This window comes from Myotis nattereri, assembly GCF_964212035.1.
Source record: "Myotis nattereri genome assembly, chromosome: 12".
Lineage (NCBI taxonomy): Eukaryota > Metazoa > Chordata > Mammalia > Chiroptera > Vespertilionidae > Myotis > Myotis nattereri.
Genome location: NC_138087.1, coordinates 80,198,996 through 80,224,114, shown reverse-complemented (window position 1 = coordinate 80,224,114; position 25,119 = coordinate 80,198,996). Strand labels below are relative to the sequence as shown.

The following is a 25,119-nucleotide window of genomic DNA, read 5'->3' as shown; positions in this document are numbered from 1 at the left end:
GGGCCTGGGGGGTGAGGGGGGAGCCCTCCTGTGTCCTGCACGCGTCCCATCGCCTCCAGGTGGGAGGACACCCCTGGAACGGGGTCTCCTGCGGGGGGGCCCGAGGGAGGCCCGGGAGAAGGGTGCAGGCTTGCTTGTTTGCCTTTTCCTCTCCCTCCTGCATTTATTCAGGGTCAAACGGGAGGGACCCCTCCCCTCCTGGAGCTTGAATCTGGAAGGAACCACGCTGAGGTGGGGGTGCAGGGAGAACAGAAAGTCAGCCTCCTGAGCTGGGGCCTCTCTGGGGCAGACACTCAGGGGCTCTTCGGGCTGGAGGGTGAGCAGGGGCTGGGGGGCAGCGTGGCGCTGGCCCGGGGGCCCATCAGAGCCGGGTTTACCAGGCGGCCGAGGTGAAGGGCTGGCAGGCGGGTTCCTTCTGGGTTTGCTCTGCGTGACTTCCCGGTAAAGCAGGACCCAAGCCCCAGGCCCTGGTCAAGAATCCAGGCCGTGGTTGGCAACCACCACCACCACCCCCAGCCCCCAGGGGTTAGTGGGCCCACGGGGCTGCAGGCAGCTTTCCGAGCGACAGTCTGAGAACCGAAGCCCAGGGAGAAGACGGGGAGCTCTCAGGAAAGCCTCCGTGCTCAGTGCCCGAAATCCGGCCCCTTCAGGGAGCAAGAGGTTGGGCATCTCACCCTGGGGCAGTCATGACCCTATCGGAGCCCGTGCCCAGGTGGCTTCCTGCAGGCAGGGACCAGGCCAAGTGGTTCCTGGGGGCCGCACCCCTGCCTGCCTCCAGGACACTGTCACCGCACCCCCCAGGCCTGGGCACTGCTTAGGGCCAACGAGACCCATACCCAGGTCCTGGCCTCAGGTCCGGGGCCGGGCTCACCGTCAGGGGAGAGCGGGAACATCAGGGTGCACACGGGCCCAATGGATCCAACTTGGCTATTCCCCATTTTACAGACGGGGAAACTGAGGCCCAGAGAGGGTTTGGCCTAGGGTTGGCTCCACAGGGAATCAGAGGCAGACAAGCTCTGTTATAGCACCATCCCCCAATCCCTAGGCACTACGTTCCGGATTCTTTCTAGAATATTCTGCCCATGCTGAGGTTTGTTGGTTAGTTATTCCAGGACATAAGACCACAGTCTTCATCTCTGGCGGGTGTAGGCCCTTTCGAGACTCTACAGAAAGCCATGGACTCTCTCCTCAGGGAGGAAAAATACCCCCAAGTCCTAACCCGGAGGTTCGCGGACCCTCTGTCCCTTCTCGGGCCCTCGGTGGCGGTGTTTCCGGAGCCGTCGGGGCCCCAGCCGCAGGTCTCAGATTTCTTGGCTCTGTGTCAGGGTCATGCCCGGCTCTGGTAACCCGTCACCTGATGCCCACCCGACCCAGGGCTCAGCACCTGGCGTTCAAGGCATTTGATGGAACCATGATCTTGTCTCCAGCTTAATCTCCAGTTTCAGAGAAATTCCCACGTGGCCTCGGAAAGGTTATTGAGCAGAGAGAATAGCCAGAAACAGAGGCGTCTGTGCACCACGGTGTCGCCTCTGGCAAGGGACGGCTTGATTCTGACACCGTGACATGATTTCCCAGAAGGCAGCTGGAGGTGCTCCATGCGGCTGGCACGTCCGGTCTCTGGGGGCCTCGCGGGCACCCTGCCTGCTTCACATGCCCAGCCGGCGGGGACTCCCGGGTCCTGGTAGAGGGCTGAATGGTGACCCTGGAGGGGGTGTCTGTGCCTTAACCCCCAGGACCTGTGACTGGGACCTTATTTGGAAAAGGGGCCCTTGAAGACGTAATGCAGGATGTAGAGATGAGAACATTCTAATTGTTCTGAGGGGCACCCTGATGAGCACCCTTGTAAGGGACAGAGATGCAGACGCAGGAGGGAGGCCGTGGGAAGATGGAGGCAGAGGCTGGAGGGGTGTGACCACAGCCCGGGAGCCACCGGGAGCCGGGTGAGGCGATGGGTACGGCTCATGCTGGGTGGTGGGTGGGTAGGTGGGTGGGTGGGTGGGTGCTGATTTGGTGCTGATGGGCTCTCCTAAAAGCTGACCGAAGCCAGAGCTCACCCCCGTGCGGGGTGAGTCTTTTTTGTCCCGGGGATCCCTGATGCCCACGGAGAGGGGCTCAGACCTCAGAGGCGAAGCAGCAGGGCGCCCCGTCAACAGCAACGTCAGAACCACGGGCCTGGGACTTGCGGGGCCCGGCATTTATTCCGCACAAGCCTCGGAGCATCCAGGTGTGTCTCCGTCGTGCAGATGGGGAAACGGGCCCCCAGACGGCAGAGCCACGTCCCAGGTCACACAGGGTGAACCCAGAGCGGGGACTCTGGGCCCAGGTCTCCGTGGCGACACTCACCCCCATGTTAAATGCTGATGACACGCGTCGTGTGAAAGTCTCTGCCGGGAACGTGGGCTCCGGTCCCACGTGCTCACTCTCCTCCTGAACCGGCAGCTCCGCCAGCGATGAGGATCCTAATGACTAGTCAGGCCTCACGCTGTGTGTGGTCACGACCCAGCGGACCCCCGAGTGAAAGCACGAGAGCCGTGGAGCGCGGGGGGAATTCCTTCAGAGATGCTTCTAAATTAAGCCGTCGGCAGGCTGCCCGTGCCCGGAGCCGGAACTGTGACGGCTCTGGCAGGAGACGGCTTTGCTGACTGGAGCTGAGTCGCTGGGTCAAGGCAGGTAAATAGGGGCTGGCGCCAGGGCAGCCAGCGGTCCGAGGGCCCGTCCGAGGGCCCGGCCGGTGGGCGGGGGCGGCGATACCCAGGTGGGCCAAGGCGCTGGGCCTGTTCGAATGGACAGTGTTGCCCAGATAAGGACCAGGCGCCGCCACCACGGGGGACACTGGCGAGTAAGACAGGCCGGGCGCTGGTCTACGCTCTCTGCTATCATTAACTTTGACGACAATAAGACTGTGGTCTGGGGAACTCTGACTCCACCTGGGGGCCACAAGATCTTTCTAGAGAGGACGGGAAGAGGAGGGGAAAGTGTCCTAAGGGTGGGGACCAGCCCAAGCCCTGGTGCAGGAAGAACGAGAGGAAATGTGAACCGTGTCCAGCACAGCCAGGGGTGAACCTGAGGAGGGGCGGTGAAGGATGAAAGAAGACAGACAAGAGAATACAGCTGGGACCAGGTGTATCACTGTGCCTGGATGAGGAAACAGTGACACAGCCTGTAAGCCGAAGCTTTATTTTATACGCAGTGGTTCTCAACCTTCTGGCCCTTTAAATACAGTTCCTCATGTTGTGACCCAACCATACAATTATTTTCGTTGCTACTTCATAACTGTGATTTTGCTACTGTTATGAATCGTCATGTAAATATCTGATATGCAGGATGGTCTTAGGCGACCCCTGTGAAAGGGTCATTCAACCGCCAAAGGGGTCGCGACCCACAGGTTGAGAACCACTGTTTTATAGTCAGATCACACAAAGCAAAGCAAGGGCAAGATGTTTACAATGTTCTTGCGAATTTCAAATGTGCTTCTTTCCTGTTGTTGCCATTCTCTGAACTCTATCAAGCCTTGTTTTGGCAGCACTTGCTTCACCCCAATCAGCCCACAGCCCTTAGCTACCTCGGCCTGCAGGGTCGGACTACAAGGTCAAGCTTACAACCATAGCCTTTGGCTCTCATTGTGCTGGGAGGGCTTTGCCCTCCAAGCTGGGACATGTATGTGGCTTTGCCAACAGTCTGAGGCTTGAACCTGTCCAAACACTGTAGCCGCTCTCCACAGAAATGCAAGCAAACTAGGGTGCCCGTTAGATCTGAAGAGAGATTTGTAGTCAACGCTGCCCCGAGGAATCGTAATTCCCTCCCTCCCCCTATTGGAATACAAGATTTCCAGGCAGCCAGGGTTGGGAGAGACCTTGGAGGTCACTGGATCCCACCCTCCCATTCTGCAGGTGGGAAATCTGAGGCCCAAAGGTGGAAAGCGATTCTCCCAGGGTCCCTGGGGGTCCCGGGCAGAGCGGAGCCTGGCAGCCAGTGTACCCGTCGCCTCTCCTCCGGCCGGTCCCTGCCCACTGTGGTCCCCACTTCGCCCTGGACCTAGATTCTCGGGTTCTATTTCCCAGTCATTCAGAAGCATCGCACTTTTCTGGTCCACTTTCAATGAGCAGCGTTTCATTTGGTTGATCCTATTAGTTATTAGCTACCCTCGTCATTTCGCCAGTTTTGCTCTTGACTTCGTTAGATCCTTCTTTGAGGTTTCTCTGTTCTTCCTTTTCTGGCATCTAGAGGCATCTGCTCAGCTAATCCCCTTCTAATCCTCTTTTTTCTAACCTTGACATTTATATAACACTAGTGACCTGGTACACGGATTCATGCACATTGAAAGGAAATTAATTAATTAGAAGATGGCTGGTGGGGCAGGACTGGGTGAGATGGGCCGGACACACCCTGGAGCCAACCTCCTGTGGTCCCTCCCTGGCCGGACACACCTGGGGTGGTGCCAAGGCTCTAAGGGTGTCTGCGGAGTGAGTGGGGTCCCTCCAGCAGGTGGGGTCCCTCAGCCTGGGCTGCGGGGATCAGGCTGAAACCAGCTCTCTGACATCCCCTGAGGGGTCCCGGAGTGCGAGAGGGCACTCTGCAAAGTTGCTGTCATACCGGGTGTGGAACGCAAATGCAAGTGTGCAGTAAACCAGATTCGGGGCTGAGAGTGCCCCAGCAACAACATAACCCACGGCCAAAAGTGGAATTGCGCGACCCCGCGAGGAATCGGGCTTCCTCCTCTCTGGTTTCGGGGTGCGTCACCCGAGAACTGCCGCTGCCAAGTCACTGCAGCTCAGCAGCTCCTGTGTTGAGCGTCTGCCCCCTGGTGGTCAGTGTGCATCATCGCTACCAGTCAGATAAACACTTAGCATATTAGCCATATATATATATATATATATATATATATATATATATAGAGAGAGAGAGAGAGAGAGAGAGAGAGAGAGAGAGAGAAAGACTAGAGGCCCGGTGCACGAAATTCGTGCACCCGGGGGGCGGGAAACTCCCCCAGCCTGGCCTGTGCTCTTTCACAGTGCGGGAGCCCCGCGATCGATTGCCCCAAAGAGGTAGGCCCCGCCCACCCATCCGGGGCTCCTCGATGAATTGCCCCAAAGAGGTAGGCCAGAGCTGCAGACCCCTAGGCCTCGTGGCGCAGAGCCGCTGGGGCCCGCCTCCTCCGCGCTACGCACACAGCGTCAAGTCCTCGCCCACTTGTGTGCACCCACTGCACACACAGCCTCCTGGTGATGGGTTGTGACGGTGTGAGGGCATCACGGTGTGACGACCACCTAGGCTTTTATTAGTATAGATGGTGTTAGCAACTATGTCGCCCCTGCATTTCCTCTCGTCTCTCCTCACAAGTATTGAGTATATTTATTTTTGCTCAGTTCTCTTCTCATTTCATGCCTACCGAATTTCTGTTTGGATTTCTTCTCTGGCCCGTAAGTTATTTATGAATACGCTTTAAAATTGCCAGGCAAGCTCGTTAGTTACATTTTGTGATTGATTTTTAATTTAAAGTCTTTGGTGCCAAAGCGATCTGTGTGATTCAGATGCCTTGTCAGTATTTGTTGAGTTTTTGGTGTTTATGCCAGTTTGGAAGGCCCCATCCAGTTTCACCAGGAAATCCCTGTGTGCAATGAGCCGGCAGCGGGACAGAGAGAGTGCCCGCATTCTGGGCCAGGGGGTCAGATGGGTCCTTTCATTTATGCATGAATTACTTCACTCCACACATACCCACCGAGCATCGCCCTGTGGTGACTCGAGCTGGGCATCGGGGTGCAAGGAGGACTCAGGGAGCCTCGTCTGGCAGAGCTGGGGAAATGGTGATAAAACACAATCACAGTCCTGGCCGGTGTGGCTCAGTGGAAAGAGAGTCAGGCAAGGGCACCGACCTCAGTTGTAGGTTCAATCCCTGGCCCCAGTTGGGCGTGTGTGGGAGGCAACCAATCGATGTGTTTCTCTCACATTGATGTTTCTCTCTCTGAGTGTCTCTCCCCCTCCCTTCCACTCTCTCTAAAAATCAATGGAAAAAAATATCGTCAGGTGAGGATTACCAAGAAAATAAATAAAAGAAAGTGTCCAAGACCCGGAGGCGAGACGCTGGTCATCTTCCTCTGCCTGGTGGCCGTGGCCTTGGGCGGGGAGGGGCAGCTTGGCCCACGTGCTAAACAGGGAGTGGCCTTGTGCCTTCCTCCTCCTCTGCCCTCCCCCCTCTCCCCTCAGCAGGAGGCCTGGGCCGAGCGGGGACACTGAGACCGCCCCAGCCCCGGGCTCTGTACGGTGGGGAGTGGCTTCCTTGGCGCCATCTCCCCAGCGCGGGCCTGCTTTGTAAAGCCAACCCCACGCACGGTGGACGGTGTGTGCGTCCACCAGCCCGGAAGGACGACCCTCCGCAGCCCAGTCACAGGCTGGGCGGCTTCCGGTGTGCCTGACACGTCCTACAAGGAGCAGCGGGGCCGGCCGACCCCAGCCCCCTTCACAGCCCCAGGACGGTCCCCCCAGAGGATGCCAAGTATCGGCCAGGTCTGGGGACCAAGAAATCAAAAGGCAGGATTTGAGAAAAAATAGCCAGATTTAAAAAAAATAACCTGCCAAACAGAAAAAAAAAAAAAATGACAGCTATAGAGATTTCAGTTTAGGTTTGTTTTTTTCTAAGTGACAAGTGCTCAGGTGACGGGGAGCGAGGTTTTCTTGAAAAGATTGAGGGGCTGTCTCCTCTAATGAAGGCACTTGGAGATTATGGATCCGTCCCCGGCCAGTAATTCCTGTCAAGCCGGGGCCGCCGGGGGTCAGAGGCCCCGCAGAACACGGGTCTGCGCAGGACGTCACCGGCGAGTGCTGCGTCCCGCGCTCTGATGGGGCAGGTCCGGGAGGTGAACTAATTAGCGAGGGCGCCAGGCTCTCCCGGGACAGCTGGTCTCTCCGAAATCGTTCTTCTCCCAGCTCTCTTTTCTCTGTGGTCCAAAAATAGGCAGAACAAGGACAGGGGCCGACACATGCTGCGTCTCAGAGAACAGCCAAGCTCGGCAAGGAAACAAGCCTCCTGCTCCGCGCGGCTCTGACGGGGGGTTCCAGGACGTGGGGGTGGGGGGCAGAGCCACGGCCCCTGAGGGCAGGGGCGTGCTCACCTGAAGGGAGGGGAGGCTGAAGCTCAGGGTGGTGGAGACACTGGCCCAGGTTCACCCAGCTGCTAAGCGACCAGGGTCCACGGGCCACAGGGCTGGCGAGACTTGCTGGGGCAGAAGCAGAGGCAGCCCTGATGCCTTTGAAAATGAGAATCGAGTTGCTATTTCCAGAAGCCAAACCAATATCCCTTGGTCATTTCCAGTTCAGATCCGAATCGAACAGCGAATCTGTTCACCAGATGCTGGTGGACGAAGGGCCGGGTGACCACGCGGGTGTTTGTCTGAACTCCCCGAAGACCCACTTCTGCTTCCTACGCCTCTGGGTTTAACAGGTCTCAGGTGAGTGAGAGTCACAGTGGATCCTGGGGGAAACCGAGGACACTGCCCCTCCCTCATCATCCAAGGCCATTTTGGCCACCATCACGCTCTTCCAGGCTCCAAAGACTGAACCTAGGTGCTGAGCACTGACCTGACTCACGTGGGCTATTCTTTTCCAAGTGGCCTGAATCTTCTTTTTTAAAACAGCTGTATCTCTATATATAAAAGGCTAATATGCAAAGTGTCCCCTTGCAGTTCAACCAGGAGACTGGGACACTTGCTATGACGTGTGCTGACCACCAGGGGGTGGCGCGGAACGAAGGAAGGCCCTGGCTGGCACCCGGCAGCCAGGGAAGGCAGGCCCCGATCGGCCCTGATCACAGGCCAGGCCTAGGGACCCTACCTGTGCACGAATGTCGTGCACTGGGCCTCTAGTTGAGATATAATTTATAAAATGTACCCATTTAAAGATGGACATTTGGGTTGTTGCCACTCTTTGGCTCCTATGAATGATGCTGCTAGAGACATTCATGTCTGGACGTACGTTTTCATTTCTCCTGGGTACACACCCAGGAGCGGAATTGCTGGGTCCTGTGGGAACTCTAGGTTTAGCCTTTTGGGGAACTGTGACGGTATTCTCACCAGCAACCCGTGAGGGTTCCAGTTTTTCCACATCCTTGCCAACACTTGTTATTGTGTGTCTTTTTATTATTGTTGTTGTTGTTGCTATAGCCACCTGGTGGGCATGAAGTGGTCTTTCACGGTGGTTCTGGCTTACATTTCCCTAAAAGCTAATGCTGTTGAGAAGTTTTTGTGTGCTTCTCGGTGATCTGTGCTTCGTCTTTGGAGGAATGTCTATCCAAACCCTTTGCCCATTTCAAAATTGGGTTATTTACATTTCAATACTGAGGTGTAAAATATAATCCACTAAAGGAAAAGAGATAAATTAAATGTCATCAAAATGAAAAAATTTGGTGCTTCAAATGATACCGTCAAGATAGTGAAGAGATAGTGGGTGTATTTGCATTCCCAGTCCCTTATGAGCTGTATGATTTACAGTTATTTTCTCCTCTTCTGTGAGTTGTCTTTTCACTTTCTTCTTTCTTTTTTTTAAAATATATTTTATTAATTTTTTACAGAGAGGAAGGCAAAGGGATAGAGAGTTAGAAACATCGATCAGCTGCCTCCCACACACTCCCCACTGTGGATGTGCCTGCAACCAAGGTACATGCCCTTGACGGGAATCGAACCTGGGACCCCTGAGTCCGCAGGCCGATGCTCTATCCACTGAGCCAAACCGGTCAGGGCTTTTCTTCTTTCTTTATTTACTTATACCCTCACCTGAGGATATGCTTCCATTGAGTTCTAGAGAGAGAGGAAGGGAAAGAGAGAGAAACATCCTTGTGGGAGAGGAGCATCGATTAGCTGCCTCCTGTGTGTGCCGCAGCCGGGGATCAAACCTGCCGCCCAGCATGTGGCCTGACCGGGAATCGAGCCTGCAACCCCGTGGTGAGGAGGACGACGCTCCAACCAGCTGAGCCACCCGGCCAGGGCGTCTCTTCACTATCTTGACGGTATCATTGGAAGCACCAAAGTTTTTCATTTTGATGACATTGAATTTATCTCTTTTCCTTTAGTGGGTTATATTTTATTTTACTTTTATATAAAAATCACCCTGATGTAGCATAAAAGGGTGAGGAATTTTGGGGTACTTGGCGATTTATGTAAATGGCCCCTCTAAGGCCGGGGCGTGGCGGGGGCGAGTGGCCTTGTTGCACCTGTCAGCTCGGACAGACTGGTGGCTGGTGCCCGTCTCCGTTCAAAGGACTCTCAGGCTGAGTCTAGGCTCGTGAAAAAGTGTGTGACGACTGCTGAGCAGGGTCTGCCATGGGCACAGGGGGAGGGGCGAGGGGGGAGGGGAGGGAGATGCCGTGTTTTTGCTCTAAAAGATCAAAATAGAGTCTCTGAGTGGCAAGGATGAAGGCAGAGAGCCCCGGCGAGAGAGTCAACGTGCTCATCTGCCCTTCGTGTCCCTCCTTCTTCAGGCCGCCTCAGCTGGCATGGCCAGTGGGTGGGCAGGACGTGGAGAGGGAGCCGATGAGCCGGAGCGGAGAGCAGGAGGCCAGCCCAGGAGCCACGGGACCCCCTGGAGCCTTGCTATTCCGAGCGCGGCCGGTTTGGCGTGGACGCAGGGACCAAATGAGGACTCGCGGTGCTCGCAGCCATCTCCAGCGGCAGTAACATGTGCACCTTTAAATAAGTGGCTCTGCTTTTACAACCAGTAAATCCTTACGTAGGATCAGGGCTGAGGGAGGAGGCTTGCTGGCCGCGGCTCCACATAGGGCCTGGAGCGGAAAGGGAGGCCCTCCTGGGGGCATCCGAGCATGGCCCTGGACGGTCCTGGGCGTTGAGTCTGGCTCAGGTGTCCTCCGGTCGTGCACGGCTGCGCTGTTGTCCTGCAGGCTCCACCCAAACATGCACCCCCTTCTCCCCGCCCCCCGCTCACCCCAGGCCTGGAAGCCAAGCGCCCATCCACCATCTGGGCTTTGCTCTCTGAAACCCCTCCTCCAAGAGGAATGTCACACTGGAAGCTGTTTGCAGGAGCCAGATAAGACGGGAGAAGACGCCCCTTCCCCCTTCCCCGTCTCCACCTTGGAGGCCCCGTCCAACATGCACACGCACACGCACACGCGCGCGTGCACAGGCACGCACCCCAGATGCAAATGATACCCGCCGAGCCATCACTGTGAAGCTCGACAGAAAATAATGAGAAACACTAAATCTTTTATAAGGTCAACACGCGCCTTAGCCGAGCAGCTGTCAAACAAGAAAAGAATTTAGCGCCGGAGCCACGAAACTTCCATCGGCTCATTAAGCCCAACAGGGCCGGGCCTGGCGTGGCGAGGAGACGGGCCTTCCGTTTGGTGTCAGTAATTTGCGGCGGAGGCGAGAAGCAGCAGCCGGCGCCAAAGGGGCCCGGGGGGCGGCTGGGGAATCGTTAGCGCGCCAGGAGCGGCCTCGGCTCCTAATTGGAAGCATTGGGCATTATCAACGGAGGATTTGCCTCAGTTCCCTGACAGCTCGTGGGCCCAGAATGATCGCCCACTTGTCAGTGTAAAAGACCATTAAAAACAAACCGTTTTGATTTAATTGGAGGCGGTGCACCGCGCGGCCAGGTGAGGGGCCGTCCGCCCCGCGCGCCCGGCTGCGCCTCCTCCCACTCCCTCGGTGACGGGGCTGGGGGTGGGCGAGTGTCTGTGTTTCCCAGATTCTTCGCCCTTCAAACCTGTCTGCCGAGGCCTGGATGGGAGCTGGAAGGAGACTTCACACGGCAGTGAGGGCTGTTTTCAGTGGGTTGTCAACAAATGCGGTGACAGGCCGAGCTGCCAGGAAGAGGCCCCTTTTCTTCCCAGAGCCGGACTGTCCTCCTGGGAGGTGGCCGGGAGGCCTGGCTGCAAATGGGCGGCGGGAGAGTCGGGGCCGTGCTACCCTCCCTGCCCACCCCACTCAGAGGTAGCAGGATATGGGGAGGGGGCGCATAGCAGTAGAGAGAGGGACTTTTTAGTGTATTTTTATTGATTTCAGAGAGGAAGGGAGAGGGAGAGAGAGAGAGAAACATCAATGATGAGAGAATCATGAATCGGCTGCCTCCTGTAGGCCCCCTACTGAAGATCCAGCCCGCAACCCTGGCATGTGCCCTTGACTGGAATCGAACCTGGGACCCTTCAGTCCGCAAGCTGATGCTCTATCCACTGAGCCAAACTGGCTAGGACTAGAGTGGGACTTTCTATTTTGTGCACAGCGAGAGCTAAGGAGGGCTCGCACGAGCCTGTTGGAGGGAGGCTCTGCGAGCGGACAGCCCACCGAGACGGGGCCGGTGTCTCCCCAGGACGCCCCCGGGGGGCCAGGTGCTGATGACGCAAGAGGAGGCCACTTGCTATAAATATTAACCTGAGCCCCCGCCGGGGCGGCTGCAGGCGCCGAGCGCGGATCTGTGTGCGGACTCCCCGGTGCCAGGGCTGTATGTTTTGCATGTTGGTATCATGAACGCCGTGGGTACTTGATGAATATTCATGGGCGCCTGCCAGCTCTCAGAGAGGCCTATACATTTGTATGTTAATCTCACCCCGTCCCACAAGCGGTGATCCCGTCTGCTGCCTGCCGCGTCTTCGACGAGACGACTCCTGCGGGGGCGCACGGGGCTTGGGGGACACGCCAGCCGATCCCCGCAGGAACCTCTGCTGGTTCTGATGAAGGATCAGGCCGGGAGGAGGCACCAGGTCCCTGGGAGCATGCAGTTCCAGAGCTCCAAGTTTTACTGCCGAATTTAGACGGCGGGGACGCCCTAATTACTTTCTCTGGAAGTTTCCCTGACGGTGCCCTCTCAGGTAGCGCCAGGTGGTTATCCGGGCGCGTGGCTCCTCCGTCGACAGCCTTTGATTCTGTGTTTGGTTGCAGATGCAGCCCTCGCTGTGCCGTCCGCGCAGTGCCCGGCAGGGCCGCGCTGCTTGCGCATCAGGCTGTGGAGCAGCCCCTGTTCCTGCCGGGGAAGCCGGGGACAGGCTCGGATGGGTGGCATCCATGGCCCGTTGGGACAGGATGCACACGGCGAGGCGGGGTGTCGTCTTTCCCCTTTTCTCTTATTGGAACAATGAGCAGGAAGAAGTGTTTGGGGGTGTTTTAAGAAGAGGCAAATAAGAATAAGAATCTGAGAGTTGAGTGTCCTCGACTAGACAGCGAGGCTCTGGATGCCAGCTTCTGGGCCCTGCTCTGGGGAAATGTGGACAGACAGGAGACTCTCAGAGGTCTCGGGGTAACTGCTGTTAGGGACAGCCTGTGGGCACTCAACAAGTCTGGGCTGGGTGAACAGACGGATGGACTGATAGATGGATGGACTGATGGACAGATGAATAGGTGGATGGATGGATGGATGGATGGATGGATGGATGGACGGATCGACAGATGGATGAATAGATAGATGGATGGTTGGGTGGATGAATGGATGGACAGATGGATGGATGGATGGATGGACTGATGGATGGATAGATGGATGAACAGATAGATGGGTGGACAGATGGCTCTTGCGTAGAAGTGGGAACAGGTGATTGTGTTCTCCTAAAAGTCATACCTCCCAATAGGATGGTGTTTGGAGGTGGGGTCTTTGGGAGGTAATTAGGCTCATGAGGGTGGGGCCCCCAGGATGGGATTAGTGCCCTTCTCAGAAGAAACACCAGCTCTCTCCCTCTCTCTCAACACAAGACGGTGGCCATCTGAAAGCCAGGAAAAAAGCCTCACCAGAACCCAACCACACCAGCACCCCGATCTTGGACTCCAGCCTCCAGAACTGAGAGAAATACACGTCTGCTATTTAAGCCCCAGGCTGTGGGTGTTGCTGTAGCAGCTGGAGCAGATTAAGGCTGAAGTTCATATTCCTTGCTTCTTCTCAAAGCCCCGACAAGCTTCGTATGGAACGCATGAAAGCATGGCCACTTGCCACAGGAAATACTTTTTTTTTTTTTTTAATAAATTTTTGATTTCAGAGAGGAAGGGAGACGGAGAGAGAGAGAGAAACATCAATTATGAGAGAGAATCATAGATCGGCTGCCTTCTGCCTGCCCCCTACTGGGGATCAAGCCCACAACCTGGGCATGTGCCCTTGACCGGAACCGAGCCTGGGACCCTTCAGTCTGCAGGCTGACGCTCTATCCACTGAGCCAAACCAGCCAGGGCTGCCACAGGAAATACTTTAATTATAGCTGTGCAGTCGCCGCTGACAGGGTGCAGGGAGCTGAGGACTCAGGCTTGGTGGATGCCCCACCCACGGGACCAGCTCAGCCCTTCCATCGGAGACCTGCAGGCACATTCAAGCTTGAGAACCGCCTGCAGGGCCGATGCCAAAGCTCGTCCAACCCAGAGACGATTGCTCTGACCGTCGCCCAGCCGAGCTGTGGCCAGTGCTTCACACGCACCTGCATGGCCCTCTTTCCTGCTGTCCCCACTTCACAGATGCGGCCGGGGAGGCAGACTGGGACCTTGAGCCAGCGTGGCTTCGAGCCCACAGGCTCAGCCCGCCTCCTACGCCCCACCCCTGCCTCATGCCCTTTGTAACCGCAGCCTGGACCCCGGTCGATGGCTTCTTTCCTCTTTAGCCTTCGGGCCAAACCACGATTTCAAAGATGCTCAGGGGTGTTGTCAAGGCCTAAGGGCGTTCAGGGCCGTGGAAAGTTCTGTTTATTGCAAAGGCTTAAATCAGCCAGGCCAGGGCTGGCACGGCCCCCCGGACACCCATGAAACCCTGAGCTCATGACCGCCGTCCACCAGCCTTCCCAGGCCCGGCATTTAGCGCCCCCTACCCCCCCGACCCCTGACCGCGGGCGCAGGCCTTACTATTGCTCGGCTCTTCCAGGACCCACGGGGCCAGCCCCACCCGCTGTGCCTCTGGTTAGCTAGGACCTGGGCACGGACTTTAAGTTCGGAGCTTTGGCTTCCTCCTCTCGGACAGTGACTCCCCTCCGCGCACCGGTGGCTGAGAGGACAGACATCGCGGGATCGTTCATCAACACCCCGCCTGGCGCGCAGAGGTGCGGCTGTGACTGTGGCTGCCGCTGGGAACGGGCTCAGAATAGCTTCTGGATGCCCTTCCCGCACCGCCCGCCGGCCGACTTTGGCCAGAGTCCCCACTCTTCCTGTTGTTTGCACCACTCGGAGGCAGCGAGTCCCGAGACCTCTGAGGAGAGGAAGGGCAGAGGCCGGAAAGCAGGGCCCTCGCCTCGCCTTCTCCCCACGGCTGCCCTGTGGCGCCCGTGGCCTGCGTCTCCCAGGGGAACAGGGGGAGGGGGGTCGGAGGGAGGATGTGTTCGCTGCCACAGCTTTTATTTTAAATATATTTTTATTGCTTTCAGAGAGGAAGGGAGGGGAGAGAGAGAAGCATCAATGACGAGAATCATTGTTTGGCTGCCTCCTGCATGCCCCACACTGGGGATCGAGTCCACAACCCGGGCCTGTGCCCTGATTGGGAATCGAACCCTGACCTCCTGGTTTATAGGTTGATGCTCAGCCACTGAGCCCCGCCAGCCGGGCACACCCATGGCTTTTAGATACGAGGGTACCCGCCTCCTGGTGCCTCTCGCCCGCACTTTCGACAAAGCTCAGTTACAATGAACCTTGAGTGAATCACTGAGTGTGTTGATCTGCTGGGACCCGGCTGGCCACGTGCTCCGCAGCTTCTGGTCGGTCGCACCAGCGGCGTCGGCGCCTGGTGACAGGGGCTGACACGTGGAGATGGGGGATTCGTGGGTGACACGGAGTGAGTCCTCCCCGAGGTGGCCCACACTCGTCCTCGAGCCCAGGAGAGTCTCTTCAGAGCACTGAGGGTTTATTCCCTTGGGGGCGGGACGAGCTGGAGGCATCAACTGGGGACCCCACGGCCCCATCGGCGCCCAAAATTCCACATGAGGGTCTCGCCGTCTCTGGAGATTAGGAACATGTAGCTGATGCCCAAGCAATGGGCTTACTCTGTTTCCCGGGTGACGTTCAGCACAACATTTGAAATCTTTTCATGCCCGGTTGGGGAGAAGAGTTTTCTGGATTAAACTGAAAATTCCCAGGTGCTAGAAGGATTCAGGGGACGGCGGCTGGGGGTCCCCAGGACGCAGGGCCGGTCCTGTTAGAAGGGCCAGCTCCCTTGTCCTCTGCGATGCCGGCCTCTCCTGCCCTCCCGGGCATAGACACCTGACCCCTCCCCCTGACCTGGTTCCCCGACTCCCCCACCCCCAGCTTCCCCAGGGCCCCAGGAATGTTGCCCTTTGTCCTGGTCCCAGAGCCTCCGCTCTGGCTGCCTGTGACCTGCCAGTGTTTGAGCAGAAATGTCACCTTGTGAGCAGGTGCCTAAAAATTCTCTACCTACGAGGGGCCGGATGCTGTAAAACCAATTAAGCCCCTGCCTTCATCCCTTCTGCGCACGGATGTGCTCGCTGATGGGGGCTCTGTGCTGGGGCGCAATGCCAGCTGCCTCCGGGCTCTGACTCACGCTTCCCGTTGCCCCGTCCCGCGGGTGGCACATCCTCCCGCGCCCCGCGCCCTGCACAGCAGCTCAGACCCTTAAAGCAGTTCTTCCGGAGCGACGCCGCGGCAGGACCCCTAGAATGCCCCGGGGGGGGGCACTCAGAGCGGGGACACATCTGGCGGCTGCCCCTCTGGGTCTGCAGGGAGTGGCTGGGCTGGACACGGCTGGCACAGGGGGCAGAGGCGGCGGGTGGACGGGCTGGCACAGGGGGCAGAGGCGGCGGGCGGACGGGCTGGCACAGGGGGCAGAGGCGGCGGGCGGACGGGCTGGCACAGGGGGCAGAGGCGGCAGAGCCACCCTGGGGTTGGCAGAGTTAACTTTGCAGCCAGCGCGGGTTTGTAAGAGCTTAAGGGAGAAAACCCTTCCCTTAGACCCAGCAGCCTTCACTCATCAGCGCGTCTCGGGGTGTCACTGCGTGGCTGACCGCTGCTCCCCACGTCCCCATTCTGTGGGGAGCCCGAGGCCCGGGGCCTCGCAGGGTCAGTCTTCCACAAAGAGGAGTCCGATCCAGCCTCCGGACGCAGGAGCTTGTAGCCCAAGCCGTTAGCGTCTCCGCCGGGCCTTATCCCTGAGCCGCGGGGCTGAGCCCACAGCCAGTGAGTCAAGAGGATTTGTCCACTCGCTAGCGACGGAATGACCGTGTCATGTCGGGGTGGGCCCTGTGGTGGGGGAGGCGATGGAGGTGGAGACCCGTTAATCCTCACCGGAGGATGCTTGTTCCATTGGTTTTTAGACAGAGTGGGAGGGAGGGGGAGAGGCCGCGAGAGGACGTCGATGTGAGAGGCACATTGATGGGTCGCCTCTTGCACGTGCACACAAGGTACCTGCGCCTGACGGATTCGAACTCGGGACCCTTCAGTCCACAGGCCGGTGCTCTGTCCACTGAGCCACACTGGCCAGGGCCCAAATGGATTGCGGATCTTCAGTTAGAACCTGGACTTGGCTGTAAAGATCTGGACCCTGCAAGTCTGCCCCCTTCACTGCCGGCCTCGGGCCTTCACACCTGACGGCCGAGAACACAAGGAGAACACAAGAAACCGGTGTGGCCAGAGCTCGGCGAGAGCGTGCGGACCGTCAGAGGGAACTGGGCTGAAAGGGGGCTCCCGCTCTGGGACAAGCACCGGGAGCGGGGGAGAGCCCTCATCCTTTAAAAACATTTAAGAAGATCGCCTGCCTTGTTTTGTAAAAGCTACGTGTACTCACTGTGAAAACTCAATGCAGAAGGAGCATCAGAGAAAGTAGGACTCAGCCTTCCCCCCACCCCATCCCTCCGCCCCTGGCCCCGGGGCCCCTCCTCCGGCTCTGCCCTCGGGCGCTCACACCTGTAACCAGCGCAGCCGCCTCTACCCCAACACATACACGTCAGTGCTGTGTTAGTAACGCGTCAGTAAGCACAGACTGATGTCATTTTCGTGGCTGTGCACTATCCCTCAACGTCACGGACCATCTCTGCGTCTGTTTAACATCATGCATGTGAGCCACCGCTTGACTGGAGGCACCCAACCTTCCACCCTGCGGTCGGCACCACGCAAATAGTTGGAGCGCTCGCCCCTTTGTCTTTGGGCCGTTGTCACTGGCCGCCTGTGGTGACGGAGGATAAAGGACCGTGGTGATGGGGTGATCGCTATGGCGATTGTCCCCACCCCAAGCTTGAGCTGACAACTGAGGTTGGTGTCTCCCCTCCATTGAAGGGGACAAACGCTCACACCAGTTCTCCAAACTCTCCCATCTGGCCGTGTGCCTGTCAGTTCCCTGTCTGCCTGTCTGCCCATCTGCCCGGCCAGTGGCCCCAAAGCAGCCTGGTTGGCACGGAGAACGGGGCCTGGAGCAGAGGTGCTCCGGAAGGTTGAGACCGGCTGGGGGTGACGGGGCTGCCATGGGACCCAGGTCTGGCTGGCCCTGAAGGCACACGCACACGCACATGCACACACACACGCGCACAGACACGGCCGCCCCTCCCTCCCCGGCCGCTCCCCCTGCCAGGAAGACCCAGCACAGCTGGTGGAAGGCCTGTGAGTGCGACGCCACCAGCACAGAGGGTGACGCCCCGCCCAGCCCTCCTTCACTCGGGGTGGAGGCCGCCGAGTTCACCCTTCGTCCCCCACATGGGAATCGGAGCTGTTCCCCGACGTGCACGCTGGCTCCGGGCCGCCGCCTCCGAGAGCCCCGTGCCCGTCCTCTTGCTCCTTGGCCAGTGGACTTGGGGGCCTGGAGCCCTCAGTGGGCAGAGATCGGGAGCTGGCCCTGCCCTCGCTGTCGGATGAGGAGACTGAGGCCCAGAGAGGCCCGGCGGCCGGCCCAGGCCTCTTAGCATTTAGGCCACTTGCCAGCTGTTGGCTGACCCTCCCTGGGCACTGGCCACTCGTGGAACTGCTGGTGGCAGAGCCCATGGGGAGCCTGTGTGCCGGATCCCGCGGCCCGAGGGCTCACCGCCCCGAGGCACGTGCCTCCTTTCCTTGTCCCTCTGGTGAGGGGCGGCCCGGGGCGGGCGGGTAGGAGCCAGCCTGCGAGGCCGAGACCAGCCCGGGGAGGCCGCGCCTGCCGCAGCGTCTCCCTGTGAAAGGCGTTTAATTATTTCTGACAGAGTTCAGCAGCGACATCTGTTCGCGAGCGGGGAGGGTCCGTGCAGGTCATCCATCACCCTGACGGGCTCCGCTTTTCTGGAAGGGCTTTCTCCTTTCCTAGTGGGGCGGGGCCGAGGCGGGGCGGGCATCAGCAGCGACAGGACAGGGCACCGGCCAGGAAAGGGCTTCCTGGGGCCTGGCGCTCGCTCGAGGCCGCTGTGGACGGGGCAGCCCGACTCCGCCCGCCCGGCCTCCTGAGTCCAGGCCCGGGCGGTGCCCCGGGGCGCTGGCGCTGGTGCTGGCACGTGTGCTTTGGGAAAAGGTGGGTGTCATCAGGTCGGTGAAAGGCTTCTGCATTTTTCTGTCACTCTGGGCCGCACTGTCACTCTTCCTTCCTCCCCTCCACTCCTTCCTTCCACAGACAGTCACTGACCGCCCGCTCGGTGCCAGGCTGTGCTGGGCTCGGGGACGCGATGGGGCGTGACAGGCACGGTCCCGCTGGGCTCGCACTTGCTGGGGGAGCTGGACGTGGACCAGTAACGGTGCAGGTAGGGCGCTGGCTGCAGTGTGGACCAGTGCCGGGAAGGGGGTCGGCGGGGGTGGGGCTGGGGGGGAGGGAAGGGAAGGGGTCTCCGGGGGGCAGCACAGCCCAGTGGCGGAGAGAAGAGGCTTAGGCCGCCCCGGACTGAACCCGGGTCCCCTTCTCACAGGGCCAGGCCCTCGGCCCCTCTGAGCCTCAGACTCCTCGGCCGGCAGTAGAGCGGGGACCTCAGGTCTGCAGGTCACGCACGTCCAGCACTCGGGGCCGGCGCGAGCTCAGAGGCCCTCTGGCAGGTGTTACTTCCCTCCGGGGGGCAGGGTGGGGCTGAGTGTCCCGTCGGTGGCGGCCGCATCTGGGTCAGGGTCTGTGCTGGGTGTACCAGGTGGCTCCCAGAGTCGCTTGGGCAGTCGGACAAGATGAGGCGCACCCTCCCGCCCGGGGCTGGCATCCCTACTCTCTCCCACGCGGAGTCTGCGGTGTCTGCGGTGTCTGCGACGTGATGGGGGTGGCCTGGGCCCTGCAGTCCCGGGCCCCAGGGTTCCGGGCCCAGCCTGGCGCTCTGCCCAGGGGTCAGGACACTCGTATGACACACACACACACACACACACACGGGTGACAGCACAATGCCAGGGCCGAGTGAAGGCGAGCGGTGCCGTCGGCTCCTGTGCGCACAGCAGCGCTTTCCAACGGCAGAGACGCCTGGGAGAGACCGCAGGGCTCAGGCGAGCCTCTGCCTTTGAACATAGAAGCTGTTGGTTTGTTTCTGCACCGGCGTTCGCGCTGCAGGGAGGCGGCGAGTGAGGCAGGAGCCCTGCCCCAGGACAGTCGCGGGGACCCCGGGGGGTGGGGGGGTGGGGGGAGGAGGAAGCTTTCCCTGCACCGCAGGGGGGAGGCCTCTGAGCCCTCCTGGTCCATCGCCTACATCAGAGACGAAGGGCTGAGGGTGGGAGTCGCTGCTGTGGGGCCGAGAGCCACGCGGGGCATCTGGTGCCAAGGAGGACCCGCCGCACAGCGGCGATTCGGCGGCTCCAGGCCTCCGACGGCCGGTCACGTTCCCGTGCGCAGGGGCGGGCGGCCGACAGGCGGCGGGGCAAATGGTCAGTGACACGCGCTGTCAGAGGCCAGCGGGCGGACACGAGAGGCCGCGTCAAGGGGGCGGCAGGCTTCTCGCGAAGCTCGGCAGCTTGTTCGGTTGCATTAGGCTCAGGGAGGCGCCGGCCCCTTCATTGCCTAACTTGCAGTTTAGCCCGACACGGCGCCGGGCCTGGCTGGCCGGGAATGTCGCTTCGTGCCGCTGTCTGCCCCCCATCCCAACGCTGCTGTCCCCAGGTCGCCCCGTTTCCCTCCTCGGCACAGTGCCCCCCCTTATGGGAACGCCGGTCTGGCCACCGAGGCAGGGCCATGCGGCCGAAGGGACCCCACTCAGTTCTGAGGCTGGAGCTGGTGGCTGCTGGAGGCATTTGCTCTGCTTCCCAGGGATGCCCCCTGGGGAGCTGTCTGCGCCCCCAAGTCTCTAGGGCAGGGTGTGGTGTTTGAACGGCCCCCTCCGTGGAGGGGGTTTGACCCACAGTGCCCGCCCCATGGACAGACCCCAGGCTTCAGCCGTCAGACGGCCGGGTTCAGCCCGAGGCTGTCCTCACCAGCATAAGGTCGTGCCCTGAGCCAGGCCGGCATGAGGATGTGCTCAGGGCTGGCAGCCGCTGCTGATGGTATTATTGGGTGGCTGGGAGCCCACCGAGCTTGCTGTCTAGAGGACGGGGATCCCGCCCGGGAGGTGATGGGTGCCGCCTGGTGTGGGGAGGGAGTGAGCCTGACCTTCTGGAAGTGAGGCATATGCCAGAGGGCGTCCAGCTTCACGGGCGGCTTGTACTTCCGCAGCTGGCTGCTCCGGGTCTCGTAAAGCTTCCCGAGGCTCACCTGCAGCCGGAGAAACACAGAGGCAGACGCTCACCTGGCAGCTCCCCTGGCGGCTCCCCTGGTCACTCACCTGGCCGCCCACCTGGCTGCTCATCTGGCGGCTCAGAGAAGCCAAGCTGCCAGGCGGGTGGCAAGGACGGAGGCGTCGCAGCCCAGAGGGTACCTTTCCCCCTACACCCAGCCCTTCTCCACGGGTCCCAAGCAGTGCTTGGGGTGGAGCCACTCGCATTAGCTACTTTACGGGGTGCTCTGCTGAGAAAAGGAGGGCACTGCCCACGGATCGTCTCTAGAGCAGAAGGTGGGTCCGGGGAGGCTCGGGGTCCCGTGGACTTGCCAGGCTCTGAGCTGCGGTAACCAGCTGCTAATGAAAGACGCACCTCTCACACCCGCTGCTTGTAAAAGGCTGTACCCGCTCTGCCCTGGAATGGGCCGGCGCCTGGGACTCTGACTGCCGGGAGCGGCAGGGGGCTGGGTGGCCTTGGTTCCCTCCACCGTGCGCCTGGGGGGACCTGGGGCCCCTGAGCCTCGCTGGGTGCCTCTCCTGGCCTGGCCCGAGGGCCCCAGGATCCGGGAAGACTCCTCCATGGCCCCCCGTGGCCCCAGGACGTCACGGACACTGGCCCCTGTCCCTGAGCGTTCCCGTGATCGGCATCCAGAAAAGCCCGGCTCTCCTGACGCTTTGGCCACTCACTCAGTCCCTCAGAGCCTCAGCTTCCTCATCTGAAAATGCATCAGATGAGATGACCTGGTGAGGTGCCAACCCCGCGGGGGGCGCAGGACGACGGCAGCGGGAAGACGGGGTGTGCGCCGGCCTGTTCCCCGCAGGCCGCGTGGCAGGGGGGACGCCATGGGTCCTGAGCTTTGGAACAGCCAGGGACACCAAAGTCCTGCTTCTGATGAGACCGATACAGCCCCGTGAGCAGGGAGGGGTCTGGCTTTCAGTGACGGCGCGGGTCTCCGGCCTCGTGCTGCAGGAATTGGCTGACGCTGGACCAGGTCCGTCCCCGCTCCCCGTCCCTGCGTGGGCACCGCCGCTCTGAGCTCCGTGTCCACCCTGGGAAGCAGGTCGCACCCCCGCCCGGGCTTCGGAGAGGCGCCGATGAGCTGACGTAGCTGAGGCCCCGGAAGTGTTTTCAGGGCCCGAGTCATTCATTGGGAACAGGACGCTCTCCTCGAGTGCAATACAGTGGGGCCTTGACTTACGAGTTTAATTCGTTTCGAGACCGAGCTCGTTAACTCAAATTACTCTATCAACTCAATGCAAAAAATTGGCCAAGAGACAGCTGGTATCTCAAAAAACTCGTTAGTCGGGACACTCGTAAGTCAAGGCCCCACTGTACTCATGTTCCCGGGGCCCCGCCCCCGGGCGGGCGGTCTCGGCCCTCTGCCTTCTCAGCCTTTTCTTGGAAGATAACACGGCGCAGTTTTCTGTGAGGCCAAGGCAGCCTGTGCAGAACTGCATTTAAATCTAATTTCCGGCCCGGCCGGCGGGGCTCAGTGGTTGAGCGTCCATCTATGAGCCAGGAGGTCACGGTTCGGTTCCCGGTCAGGGCACATGCCTGGGTCCTGGCTGGATCCCTGGTGGGAGGCAGCTGATCCATGATTCTCTCTCATCATTGATGTTTCTATCTCTCTCCCTCTCCCTTCCTCTCTGAAACCAATAAAAATTTATGTTTAAAAAATCTCATTTCTGGATGTGGGAGGCCGTGCGGAGGTTTGGTGGAAAGTCCGCAGGCAGGTGTGTGTGTGTGTGTGTGTGTGTGTGTGTGTGTGTGTGTGAGAGAGAGAGAGAGAGAGAGAGAGAGAAAGAGAGAGTGTGAGCAAGAGCCGGGTTCTAATCCTGCGTCAGGCACACAGGCCAGGGGCCGGGCCCCGCAGAATCTCCACTCTTGGGGCTTAGGTGGGGCTTCAGCCTGACAAGACCCCCTGGAGCTCAAACTTCCCACAATGCCCTGTGGGCCAGGCCACACTCAGCGTGGTTCCCAGCCACCCCCAGGGACAGGCGTGCACGGGGCTCATTCTCGGAGCTGAGCTTTGCGGGGCCAGGCCTTCCCGCCTCTGCCGCCCGACCCTAAGCCACTGGGGAGCGAGGCCGCCTTTACCTTCTGCTTCTTCTCCAGTTTGATGGCTTTCTGGGTGGCCTTCTGCTCCTGCACCCACAGCTTCTGGTACCGGTGCTGCAGCAGGTCGAACAGGGGCGTGGAAGGCCTGCGGGCGAGGCCGGCGTGTGAGGCACCCTCCCCCGGCCACCCGCCCTCTGGGAGCCACCCACTGGCCATCTGGGCTCCGGGGAAAACCCCTCTCCCCAGGAGCGGGCGCCCCGCATGGTCGCCCACAAACACTGATGACAGTTGCGGCTGAGGTGAGGGTTCACCCCAGGAGCGTCTGGCCCTATTGGCTCTCCTTTCGTGCACATTTGAAATTTTTCATAAAAAGTGAAAAAGAGAAAAAGAAAAAGCAAAGCAGTGGAGAAAGCTCTGTCCTCCCCCATTCACTCCTTCCTGGCTTTCCCCCGGGCCCGAACAGCTTAGTCACGGGTCCAGGCCAGGCTTCTGAGGGGCGGAGCGGGCGACTGGTGACCCCGGAGCCTGGTGGCCAGGACGGTCTGGGAAAAGGGCTTTGCAGTTGGGGGCGGGTGAGCGATCGCAAGACGGGGGAAAGCATCGTGTGCGTGCTGTTCAGGGTGGGCCCAGGGCCAGTGACAGTTCCCTGTGAGAGATGCAGGGAAGCGAGACGCAGGGTCGGGAGAGGGTGCTGTGAGGAGGCGGCAGAGGTGGGAGCCCCCCGTCAGGAGCCCAGGCCCCCAGGAGCGGGAAGGGGGAGGCAGGGAAAGACCCTCCGTGGCCTCCAGGGGCGGCGGCCCTGCCCACCCCTGGCCTCCAGCGCTTCTGTTGTCTTAAGACACCGAGTTTGTGGCGGTTTGTTACGCCAGGCCCAGGACAAGGACCCCCAGGGGTTCCTCGGGCAGACTTTGGGAAACACTGGTAGAAACGGCTTGCAGCTCGTACGCTCAGCGCAGGGCCCAAGCCTGGACACCGCCCCACAGCGGGAGGAGCCCAGGCAGCGTGCGGCGCGCTCTCTGCTCTCTGGGGGCGCAGGACCCCGGGGCAGTGTCAGAGCCTCGTCCCCGAAAGTGGATCTGGGGGTGCCTGATCCAGCCGTCACCCCGAGCCCCCTGAGTCCCGTGAATGGCAGACGGCACTTCTGGGCGGGTGCACAGGCATTGTCTGGGGGGAGGATCCACAGGCTCAGAGGCGGGTGCGCCCCAGGAAAGGTTGGGAGCCCCGTATTACCCGTGACCTTCCTTCACAGACACGACAAACCACCCCAAGGTCGTGCCGGTAGGACCCGAGACCCCAGCCCTCAGCCTGGCTCTGCCCCGAGGTCAGCGTACAAATCCGGACGCTCCCCACGCGGACCCCTTAGGGGTCCCTGTTTGCAGGGAGGGGCAGCGGCTTAGAAACAGGAGGTGCTCAGAGGCCTCTTCCCCGGGCAGCCGGCGCACGGCCACGCCCAGGGCTTTGCTGTCCTGCCCCTTTGCCCCTGCGGGGACTTTATTGCTTAATCACTACCTGCCCCAGGCTTCTGAGCCGCCTAATTTACAGCCACGCTTTCCAGGGACCCTGGACGGTGATCTGGCAACATCTGCCCCAGAGGCCTTGGCTGAGGCGCTGTCTTCCCAGCCCCCATGGCCGGCATCACAGCAGGCCTGCCCCCTCCCCTCCCCATCCTGCAGCCTGCTGACGCTGTGCCCGCCCCGGCCAAGGTCCTTCTTACCTGGGCAGAGGCAGGAGGCGCTCCTGACAAACCTGGGGGGGGGGGGGCCACAGGGACATCGGGCAGGTCTGCCCTGGCTCTGTAACTTGGATACTAAAGTGGGGGCCTTGCTGACCTGGGGAGAACTCGGGGTGTAGATCAGATCACATCACCCCCCCCTTTTTTTAAAAAAAAAATATATATATTTAATATATATTTTTATTGATTTCAGAGAGGAAGGGAGAGAGACAGAGAGAAACATCAATGATGAGAGAGAATCATTGATTGGCTGCCTCCTGCACGCCCCACACTGGGGATCAAGCCCGCAACATGGGCATGTGCCCTGATGGGGAAGCTATGCCAGCCGGGCCATAGCACCCCTTCTTAAAGCACTCTCAATGGCCTCCCATCTCTTAGACTAAGCCTAAGCTGAAAGAGAGGGGGAGGGAGAGAGAGGGAAAAAGGAAGAAAGAAATCAAGTCTGAAAGTCGTGAGATTGGCTGGGGCCACATAGCCAGGGATGGGGAGATGGATCTGGGTTCCCAGACTCAGTGTCAGGACGAGAGCCCACCCCAGGCCCACCCCACCAGGCCCAGCCCCGCGAACATCAGACCAGACGCCCCTTTTCTCCACAGCAGCCGCGGTGGAGGGTGGCCGGCCTCTGGGCCTGGGAGACCCTGCCTGCCCCGCGCCAGGGAGTTCAGCATCTTCCCCGAGTGCTCGGCTCCTCCGGATGCATCTTTAGGAGCCAGGTCTCTTGTTTTCTCCCACAGCTGTTTCCGGCTGCTACCTTACAGCATGTTCAGTTTTTAAAAGGGAAGGGTAGTTCTTTATAATGCAGAACGGCATCCT

At 59.9% G+C, this 25,119-nt stretch overlaps 1 protein-coding gene across 1 annotated transcript in view; it reads right to left on the bottom strand.

Annotated features, from left to right (window-relative positions):
• Nucleotides 1-25,119, bottom strand: part of CFAP77 (cilia and flagella associated protein 77) — an 87,275-nt gene that overhangs the window by 1,303 nt on the left and 60,853 nt on the right. Inside the window, exons 4-5 of the mRNA XM_081103294.1 lie at nucleotides 22,614-22,719; nucleotides 20,410-20,511 (exon numbers count right to left, since the gene is read on the bottom strand). Of these exons, the coding sequence (XP_080959420.1) occupies nucleotides 20,410-20,511; nucleotides 22,614-22,719 (208 nt within the window). The remainder of the gene's footprint in view (nucleotides 1-20,409; nucleotides 20,512-22,613; nucleotides 22,720-25,119) is intronic.